The sequence below is a fragment of the Malania oleifera genome, chromosome 10, assembly GCF_029873635.1.
Source record: "Malania oleifera isolate guangnan ecotype guangnan chromosome 10, ASM2987363v1, whole genome shotgun sequence".
Classification (NCBI taxonomy): Eukaryota; Viridiplantae; Streptophyta; class Magnoliopsida; order Santalales; family Ximeniaceae; genus Malania; species Malania oleifera.
The window spans coordinates 27,593,918-27,605,205 of record NC_080426.1 but is presented as its reverse complement, the minus strand read 5'-3'; the positions used below and the strand labels follow the sequence as shown (position 1 = coordinate 27,605,205).

The window sequence follows — 11,288 nt, the reverse complement described above, 5'->3', positions numbered from 1 at the left end:
TTTATATTATAAATCTTGTGTTAAGATAACCTAGTAAGCTTTGGATATTTGCATTATTATTGTAAGTGTCCAATAGTTTTGTTTTTAGTTGTGCAAAGATATTTTCAAACAAGTAAAATATTTTCAAGTTAGTATTGTGCTTATTTCATTGAGGAAAATCTTCTTGAACTAATTTGATTATCATATTCATATCTTTGGAATATTAATTTGCTACTGAACTGTGTTTTGCTTAGATTCCAAGATACTGCTTGTTTTGAACACTCTTGAACATATCACTGATTATACCATATTGAGTGTTGTTAGCACAACTATTTGTATCACTGAGCTTACATGACCTACATTATTGATGTGTATGTGATTGCGCATATTTGGGTACATATCTGTTTTACATGAAAGCATAATCATTGTACCATTTGAGTGAACATATTGTTATATTTCCAGGCGTGACCTAAGGGGGCGGTAATCTAGCCCAATAAGGATTGTGTAAAGGTTGGGGTCAGCCCTGTGAATTTGACCTAGGGTCTTTTCCGCCCCACAAGGAGAGTTTGTAAAGATTGAGGTCAGCCATGTGCTAATTGACTTGATTGTATTAGGTGCAGCTCCACCCGTTAAGTGAGCCATTAGTGGAATCCTTGAACTTGCGAACTAGAGGCGAGGACGTAGGCACAATTGGCGGAACCCCGATAACATATTTCGTGTGCACTGTTTATCTTTCTACAATTTACATTCCTGCACATGTATGTTATAGTTGGTGAATGTTGCGTATGATTTTAATTTCCGCACGTTATATTTATTTACACATTTGGAACTACATGGACAAGTTCTAGGTTGTGAATGTATTGCTGCTATTTAGGTCAAACTTAGGAAAAAATTTAAATTCCAATTCAACCCCCCTCCCTCTCGGGAATACACCAAAGCTAACACCTACCAATAGTATAGGCTATTGAATTCTAAAGACAGACGTCAAGTACCTAGTACATTATTAAAGGTGGTAAATTCGATTTTAGAACAATAGATTTCTATACTTTAGTCAGTAATCTCTTTACTATAATTCATTCTTGTAATATTTTCCTATTTTCAATGATTCTTATATTTTTTGTTATTTCTCTAAAGTATCATTACATTTAAATGTAATAAAAAATTTAATTTATTATCAACAACATATATATATATATATATATATATATATATATATATATATATCTTTTAATCAACAAAATGCCTTGAGCTAGTCTCATGGTCGCCTATATATATCACATGACCCTTTCATTTTAGTTTGAGTACTTGTCCATTTAAACAAACTGATCCACTGCACTAGCCTCATTGCGTTTTTTCTCACTTCAAAAAAAAAAAACAATCATTGCATTTCTTCTTACTTTCAAATTTTTTTAAAAAAATGTACAACACTCACACTGATAACATAAATTTCAAGTTTTAAATTTAATTTTGTGTAGATTCAAATGAAATTAAATATAATTTTGTATATAGTTTGAAATTAAAAAAAAAATTAAATTTAGGGTTTCAAACTTCTCTAATTTAGGGTTTGACCCAAAAGAATGTTTTTAATTATCCATAAAAATATCTTTTATTCTCATATTTACTATCACATTTTTTCCTTTTACACAATTAATCTTCTTTAATGATAATGAAATAATATAATTATTGTAAGGGCATCATTATTTCAAAAATATTATGATTATGGTATCAAAAAAATAAGTAAATGTTTTTATTTTCTTTTGGTTCACAGAATAAATATTCTTAAACATTGATGGAAAATCTTGATAAATTCTCATTGATGAGTTGAGTCATATAATAAATAAAAAAAAAATGTTTAAGAACAAGAGTACATCACAAGTCCATATAGCAGCATTAATCAAAAAAAGAAGTTTGACTATCTGCTCCATGTATCTTTTCTTTGATGATCTCATCTAAGCCTACGTGATTAGGGAGAGCAGTATTTGGTATTAACTGAACTAACTGATTATAACTTATTGATTCAGTGACTGAATTTGGATGGATCAATTCGGTAGAGAATAATATAAAGTTTGATTGTTATGATTTTGATTTGGTATGAGAATTTGTTAATTTCAGTTGCTGAATTAGCAGACCAGTAAAGGTCTGTTCGGATTAAAAATTTTACGACAGAAAATGAAAGAAATTTTTTTAAAAAATTCATCCTCCCTTATATTCTCCTCCACTATTAGATATTATGAAAAATGAGAGCTTATTTTCATATGACTAACAACTAATAAAAAAACCTAAATTTTAGTGATGTATAAAATTAATTTTTCATAAATTTAATATATTTTTTATTTTCTTTATAACCAAACATGAAAAATACGGGCTCCTTGATATATTTTTTTCTTATATTTTTTGAATTCCAAATGGAGCCTAAATAGATCATATAAAATATAAAATATATGGCGTATGGCATACAGTCACACACTGGCACTTGCAAGTCGCAGCCTATAGACGAGGACCGTGAGGTGAGGAAGCAATTTGCTAAGCTCTTCATTTGATTTGATTTAAAGATCTTTCTAAAAATTAAAATAAGAAAATGTTGCAAAACATAAAATGCTTTCCTTAAAACATTATTTATCTCCACCAGAGAGTCAACAAATATGTTTTCAAAATATTAATGAAGCCCAAAATATAATCTAATCAATTTATGTTATACACAAACGAAAACCAATCACAAACACCCTTAAAAGAATCTAAAATAAATTTTTAAAATTGTATTTCAACATAAAAACAAAACTCAAATTTGAAAAAAATAAAAATTGTGAAAACTTTATATGAGAAAGAGGAGAGAATGATGAGTTTCTCTATATATTTTGTGGTGTTATTTCTATCTTTAAATAAACAAAATTATGCCTTTTCCCAAAAGTTACAAAGTATAAATAGTCGCAACTGTTCAAAGCATTATGTGCATCAACCTAATCGCACCTCCAAAATTTCTTGATCGCAACTTAATCAACAAACTCTAGAAAATTTATGCGCACAATTGATAGCATAGTCGACCAAAGATTTCTCGATCGCACCTTGGTTGAACCATTCTATGAACATAGTACTCCAAAATCTTCTAACTCAACCTAGTCACCCTTTGTGTCTCCTTAATTGTCAACATGATTTTATAAAAAATATAAAATTAATTTTAAGTTATCTGGTCATGATCTCACAATAATGATGCAAGTGCACTAAGTGCTAAGTCCTTATTGTGGACCATTTAAATGCGCCACTAACACTCTACAATCCATGTTATGCACATGTGCGCATGTACGGACGATGCCAAGTACTGTCCTAAGATACACACTAACACTATCTTTTAACCAATTTTAAAAAAATATTTCACCTAATGATTCTTTGGAAAGAGTTTTCACTCTACCAGCCCACATAGCATTAAATATATTTTGGAAAATATTTCATGTGCTCATCTGACCAAGGGTTAATTTTTACAAAGTTCACATTCCAGAGGGAACAAGTGTGATAGCAATCCAACTCAAGACTACCAAAACGTCCTAACCACAAACTTCTAACATGGCAACATAGGTGGTGCAACCGATACCACACATAAGAAGGTAAAACCTTGCACTCGTATCTTCCCAAGGCAGTCAAGCCTTAGCCGCCTCAGCCACCTCTGCATTCGGTTCTGCTGCTGCTTCTTTGCTTTCTTTCTCTTCTGCTTCGGTCCAGTCTGCACATTCCAAGCCACACCAATATACCAATTCAAATCTCTAAGCTATTATAAATAGGCGAAAATAATGATTCACTCATCCCAGACTCCGCTTATAAGAGTAAGACTATTGAAAAAAAACAAAAAAAATTACATGCACAATGAAGATAGTTAATGAGCTGGGTTGCTGAACTAATCTGATTACTCCCATCAGTGAGTGAATAAAAATTTAGAAAGAAAACAGTAAGAAATTATACAAGGGAGAAGATGGTGTCGAATAAAAGTTCTAACCTTCATCTTCTTTGGATTCATCCATATCAAAATCATCCCCACCCATGCCCAACTTCTGCACAATATTCACCTCAGTCAGCAATGAAAACCCAGGTCTGCTAGAAAGCAAACCCACTTTGCCACATGAACTTGCACATTAAAAGTTAGAAGGGTCGAACTAATTGCTATTCCTGGTTTTGGGCTTCTTACTATTTTTTTTTCTTTTTTCCTTATTATTCTCTATGCAAGTAGTTTATAGAATTTGTCTACTAATTTTTCCTCAAGTTACAGTTGGAACATAATAGAAACCACTAGGACCAGAAAGGCAAACATCACCAACCCCAGCGCCCCCTCCTCCCTAAAAAAACCAAACCAACCCCCAAACCCAACCTACTGTTTATTTAGGTCTAAATCCTATGGACACACAGACACAGACACAGACATTATATATATATATATATATACATTAAAAGTTAGAAGGGTCGAACTAATTGCTATTCCTGGTTTTGGGCTTCTTACTATTTTTTTTTCTTTTTTCCTTATTATTCTCTATGCAAGTAGTTTATAGAATTTGTCTACTAATTTTTCCTCAAGTTACAGTTGGAACATAATAGAAACCACTAGGACCAGAAAGGCAAACATCACCAACCCCAGCGCCCCCTCCTCCCTAAAAAAACCAAACCAACCCCCAAACCCAACCTACTGTTTATTTAGGTCTAAATCCTATGGACACACAGACACAGACACAGACATTATATTTATATAATGTGTCTGTGTGTGTGTGTCCATAGGATTTAGATGTAAATAAACAGTAGGTTGGGTTTGGGGGTGGAGGAGGCACATTTGGCCATTTATGTAAATCTATTTTACAAACCTAAAAGGATACCCTCTATAAGGGATGAATGTCCACAATAGGAGCTTGGATCATTTTCTTTTTCATAGTAGATTTTTATGCTAGGAAACCAATGAGCAAAATAAACCGTTTCTAAAATCATCATGCTAATGACAATACGCCAACAAATTGCAAGGATCAGACCATGGGAACCTGAGTAAAATTTGATAACAGCAACTTAATTATAAACTAATGAATTTAACGTTTTTCCCCCTTTCTAACATTAAATCCTATACATTGGAAGCAAAGAAAAAACTTCCTAATTTCTTTAACGAGTTACTTACTGAGAAATCCATGTCATCAAAGTCCATGCCAGCTTTCTCTGTTAAAATGTCAACAGGAAGTGCAAAGTAAATTCCATCAATAAAACTAAATTCCACGTAGAGCTATGAAAGAACTCACAGAAAATCCACATTACTTACCATTTTCATCCTCTTCATCCACCCATTTATCCCAGTCGACTTTGAGAAAGACAGGAGGCTTTCCTTCCTGTTTTATTAGCCTACTCCACCAATTATTCTCTGCTTTCTTTATAACATAGACAATGTTTCTCACGCCAACGTTATACTTGCTCTCCTGCAAAATTATGCAATTTTAGCTACCAAAACCACTCAGGCATAGAATTCTATTTGATTCTAGTGCATATTACTTTACCTGGACATTGATTTTATCAAACAATTCAATGTCAACCTCATACAGGAAACCATCTCTCGTGCCAGAGAAAATAAACCTCCCTTCTGGTTCAAGCTTGAGCTTTACATCCTTGGCATCGGGCAAATCAATGGTGAGATACACCCTGTCAGATCTCTGTGCCCACTTCACACTAGGGTGCCGACTGCAATGGGTGAACAGGTGCATGGATTAATATAGTAAGTAACTCCATTCATGTAAAATGAATTGAGTTTACAATCAGCATGTGCATTGTGCACTCACACTCAACTTGTAATTTTCTCATACTAGGAATACTATCAAAATCAAACTCAAAATATCAGAACTTATGGGACTGAGTTAGTGATCAATTCATTTTTAAGAAATCCATGCAAATTGTTTGACCTCACTTTGTTCCCTATTATTAGGACAAAAAATCCACATATTACATGCATTACATTCATGATAACTCATCACATCCATGAAACATAACTGTAATAAAAATTAGAAAGCATGTGACAATCTGAAACCATTACCAGTACAAATACTAAGTGACAAAACAAGACACCAACTAACAATGAAATGACATAAAATGCCGAGACAAGTCTCTTAAAATAACAAGGGGAGCACCCCCCTTGGAAGAAAAAAGGCATTGATGGGTGCATTGTTAAGGCCTAAGGGTAGAAACTTTAGATGAGCCAGGCATCATCAACTCCAACAAGCCCTCGCCTACCCAAGCATCCTCCTAAAACTGCAGCTTGATGCCATCACCCACTTTGAATTAGGGGAGGGTGGAGAAAAAGACAAGTAACATGAAACACGGACTAGGGGCTTACAACAACAATGAACCAACCAAGCCTTAAGCCCACTAGGTGGGACCGGCTACATGAATCATTTTCCTCTGATAATTTAAGACTTATTAGGTTCTTACTCACTATCTCATTTCAATTTATTTTAGGCCTATCCCTATCCTTGCTAGTGGCACTAACTATAACTAGCTCACTCCTCCTAACTGATGCACTATTTAGCAACCATCTAAGTTGCCCTTCCTTATCTTATCTTTTACATGTGTTGTGCCTAACTTACCACGAATATGTTTATTTCTTAATTTATCTATTTTTAAAGTTATACCACTCATCCACCTTAACATTCTCATTTATGTGATTTCTACTATTTGGATATGTTCTTTTTTTAATCACTCAACATTCTAATTTACATAGCATAATTGGTCTCATTGTCATCCTATAAAACTTTCCTTTTAATTTTTGAGGTATTCTATGATCATACAACACATCCAAATCACTTCTATACTTTCTTTTAATGATCCAATACTCCAACCTAGTCAAGCCCTTCGGACCGACCCAAGTGGCACCAAACCGGGGTACGAATCATTGCCACCTGTCCATTAACACATCCCTCATAATTCACCAAGCAAACGACAAGTGAGGGATCAAACTAGGACCTTGGGATGATCAAAGTCCAACTTCACACTTACCACTTGAGTAAACCCAAATGGGTGAAACACTTTTCTATTTTTTGCCCACCCAACTTTAACTCTATGTAAAACATCTTCTTCATTTCTACTTAACTTGCATAATAGATCCAAAATATCTAAATCCAGTAGTTCTATTAATTTTTTTGATCAACAAGTTAAATATTTTATCCAATATTCTCCTTACCATATATTGCATTCCATATTTTCTATCTTCTTTCGAATTATCCTAAAATCTCTAGATTCTAAAGCTTCTTTGCATTATTCCAACTTAAATTCTACTCCACCCCTAGTTTCATCAACCAACACAATATCATCTGCAAACAACATACATTATGAAACCTCATTTTAGATACATCTAGTAATTTCATCCATTATTAATAAAAACATAAGGGCTCAAAACAAATCCTTGATGTACACCAGTCATGATTGGGAATTCCCTAAACTTTGCAAATCATTGGGGGTTAGAAAAAAAAAAAAATACACAAACCTCAAAAAACGAAAGGAGAGAGGAGAAAGATAAGAGTGCTTGTGCACGTGTGAATGCGGTGGTGGGGTGGGGAGTGCATTGAAAATAAATTTATAATGCTGCTATTTCAGTTCCAACTACTTGGTGCATCATTTCATTCTGCATAGCACTTTGATCCACACATTTTTTAGCTGATGTAAGCTCAAATACCATTGCAACACCCTGGGCCAAGCTTACTAGTCCACAACTAGCCCAAAATGCATGACCAAGTTGCTTGGCAGTTAGATTACCCGAGCTTATTAAACACACAATTTTTCCCCCAACAATCGTCATGGGATTGAGAAGTGAGGGTATCACAGTAAACCTGACTATTGCACAGAGAGAGAGAGAGAGAGAGAGAGAGCACTCCTTACTATTGTTAATCTTCTTCTCCTTATATAACTATTATAATATGATACTAAAAATTGCACTTCTGCCCCCTTCCCCCCAATCTAGAGCATAGATATCTACCATCTGCACTTTGTTACAAAGAAAAACAACACCCAAAATAAATAAAATCCCGGATGCAACACCTAATTGAAGTGATCTCCTACCTAGTTTCCAGCCATGGCATATCCTATGAAACTTTCTTCTCCCACCACCAATCCCAGCAAAATGACAATCTACTTCTCCATGTTTAGTCCTCATGAAAAACAGAACTCTGATGCATAGGCGCTACTGGGAAAAAATTAATTAAAAAAGCGAGAAAGCAAAGAACAATCTAACTCTTGTAAAAGACTTGATCCACATCATTTTTTTATAACATGAGAACAAGATTTCATTAAAGAATACAGAACGTACAAAAAGGAGAATAAGAAATCATCCTAAACAAAACAGAAACAATAAAAAATAAAAGAAAAAAAAAAGAAAAAGAAAAAACATCAAACAAACCAACAAAGAAAGCCAAGGGCTTGATTCACACCATTTCACACAGAGACTGAGCCATAGATCCATATTCCACTCTGTAATCTCCAATAGATGTACAATAACCAGAAGAGAATCCTTTTTGTGCATATTGGTTCCCCCTAAATTCCGATTTTGATTCTACCAAGTACCAATATATATATAGTCCCTGTCCCTAACATTTTGACGCAAACAAAATTTGCTTTTCATTAAAGAATAACAAATTTGTTGGACAACATCCTCCTACAAGACGTTCCTTCACAAGAAATAACCAAAAAACACTCAATAAAAAATAATAAGAATAAAAGCTTTTATTTAGGACAAACTCAAACAAAGACCACGATTATAGATATAAAAGAAGCTCAAAATCAGAAATGGAGTGATTCAGAATCAGTTCAAAAACACCCTGCAATAGCTAGCATCATACCCAATGAACAATGACCCATAACTCAAAAGACAACTTCGTAAGTAAAGCAGAACAAAAATCAGATAAATAACCAATACAAGCAGACATCAATAACCCTACAGCCTCTTCGAAAAATGAAACCTATGGAGTTGGGAGCTTACCTCATTTTCCTGCCAGAATACAAAATTCACAAAACGAGGAAGAAGGCTACAGAGAGAGAGAGAGAGAGAGAGAGAGAGAGAGAGAGAGGGGAAATCTGCTGATGGAAAATGAAGAACGAGAAGCAGCTTGTGCTGATGGGTTTGAAGAGAATGGTTTAGCTACTGTTGTTGAAAAAACCTGAAACACCTGGAACCTTCCAGAAACAGCAAAGTATCTTTCTTTCGTTAATAACGCTTTGGAAACTCCGAGAGCACATAGCCATAGACGCGCCTACTCCCTCCAATCACACTCTTCCACGTAACCCCTTATTAGTCTTTTTAAGGATAAATTTCTTTAATAATCTATTGTTATAAAAATGTAGAAAATAAATAAAGACGAGACATAAATTTTTACGTGGTTCGGTTATGCCTACTCCATGGACAGATGAAATCAAAATTTTACCATCACGGGAGGAATTACAATAGGATATGAAATCGACCTTATACAAGATATCTTTATCTTCTCTTTATTCATTTTTCACTTTATTTCTTCTCTTCTCTTATCCTCATCATATTTTTACTTACATGAAAGTATTAAATGTGTCCCAAATAAAAAGGAAAGGGTGTCCTTTTATAAGGCAATATGGATTGCTAAGCATTTACTAGGGGCAAAATCAAAGGAGGTGGAAGATGGGGTGGCATACTCTTTATAAGTACAAACATATAGGGGCAGGTTCACATCAGACATGAATTAGTGTAAATATATAGGGTAGGTTCATAGTTGACATGGGGGACATCCATCTATATTTCATAACACTCCTTGTCACGCCCCGAACCAGCAGATGGGTCTCAGGTGTGAATATAATAACCTAACCTGTCTCTGTATCAATTCAAACATATATGATACAATACAATAAGAGGGTCCGACCCCGTGGGGTACACGGATGCCCTATACACATACACATATACATCCATCCTCATCAGTTACACAACGAAAAATGCTTCATCTATCTATATAACATACCATACCAGAGTCTGTACAAAACTAGGATACACAAACTCATACAATACTAAGGTATACAATCCCCTAAATACCGTACATACTCCGGGTGTCTACAAAGACCATCACGACAACCCGGTTACAAAATCTCATACCTAATCAGGTACTAACAGCAGCTAATGACAACCCCGCTTCCGATTGCAAGGATGCTAAATACGGCAACCTGATGGACCTGAAAACATTGTACGTACATTCGGGGTGAGACACCTCTTAGTAAGGAAGAAAACAGGTTATATCAGTGTGTGACATACCAGTATTATTTTACGCATAACATGACATTATACAATACAATACACTTCGAAAACATTTCCATATAGTTCCATACAGTTTCAGTATTTTCACAAATGCATTCCAGTACATACGATACCTAAAACATGCGGCCAGTGTCATCACATTAATACGCAACCACGCTATGAAACCCGAAATTTCACAGCGATTACATTGCCAATATGATGTAGCTCACACTAGTACGCAACTACTCCATGAATCCGAAGTTTCATAGCGATTACATTGCCAAGACGCAACTACTCCATGAAACCTGAAACTTCACAGTGATTACATTGCCAATACAATGTAGCTCACACCCCTCGATGACTAGTCGGGATACATAGTGATATTTCACACCCTTAGATATAGAGTCGAACACTCTCGCCCACGATTTTCACTCCGGTACATGGCGCAGCGTACGGTAATTAGCCACCACATAACTGTTGCGGCGTACGGTAATTAGCCGCCCCTAACCGATTTCACAAAACCTGGAATCATTTTGGAGTTCACACTCTTATACATATCAGCGTACAGTAATTAACCGCCACTAGTTGTTTTACAAATACCTGGAACAATTACATACAACCATATATACCACACTTATTTGGTTTATGACAAATCATATCGTTTCCAATTCAAGTATATAGTTTTATACAAATATGGATAACTGTCATCTCAATAATACAGTTTAAACAAAACAGACAGTTTTCCAAACAAAGCAGAGATGATACTCGAAATCTCCAAATTTTCCTGAAAACTGTAACCCAAAAACCCCATATTTTACTTGATAGATTTCCCCAAATAAGTTACCAAAACATACATATGATCGTAACCTACAAGCTTACCGATCCCAATTTAAAAAAAAAAAAAAACTAATATAAACTTAATCCCCTTACCTTAACCCGAATTCCAACTACGAATTCTATGGTCCCCAAAACCACGAACCGAGACTTCAAAACCTACAAACCACAGTACAATACATGCTTACAATTTGTACTACTACACATATTCTGAATCAGAAACCTAAAT

At 34.7% G+C, this 11,288-nt stretch overlaps 1 protein-coding gene across 2 annotated transcripts; it reads right to left on the bottom strand.

The window, feature by feature from the left end:
- Positions 1-3,408: 3,408 nt before the first annotated feature.
- Positions 3,409-9,235, bottom strand: LOC131166433 (co-chaperone protein p23-1-like). Of its 2 annotated transcripts, XM_058124977.1 has the most exons (6): positions 8,954-9,235; positions 5,490-5,670; positions 5,258-5,411; positions 5,120-5,157; positions 3,965-4,019; positions 3,409-3,694 (listed from the first exon to the last, which is right to left on the bottom strand). In XM_058124977.1, exons 1-6 carry the CDS (start codon positions 8,956-8,958, stop codon positions 3,612-3,614), a joined length of 516 nt encoding a protein of 171 aa, XP_057980960.1. In that variant the 5' UTR covers positions 8,959-9,235; the 3' UTR covers positions 3,409-3,611. The 2 variants fall into 2 exon arrangements, with proteins under 2 accessions (XP_057980960.1, XP_057980959.1); XM_058124976.1 differs by lacking the exon at positions 3,965-4,019.
- Between the last annotated feature and the right edge of the window lie 2,053 nt (positions 9,236-11,288).

Bases quoted from the DNA above. Each gene is read 5' to 3' on its own strand.
- LOC131166433 (XM_058124976.1), bottom strand. The intron at 5,412-5,489 runs GTAAAGTAATAT...ATAATTTTGCAG, and splicing joins TTGATAAAATCAATGTCCAG to GAGAGCAAGTATAACGTTGG. The intron at 3,695-5,119 runs GTAAGTAACTCG...TGGAATGTGCAG, and splicing joins TTGATGACATGGATTTCTCA to ACTGGACCGAAGCAGAAGAG.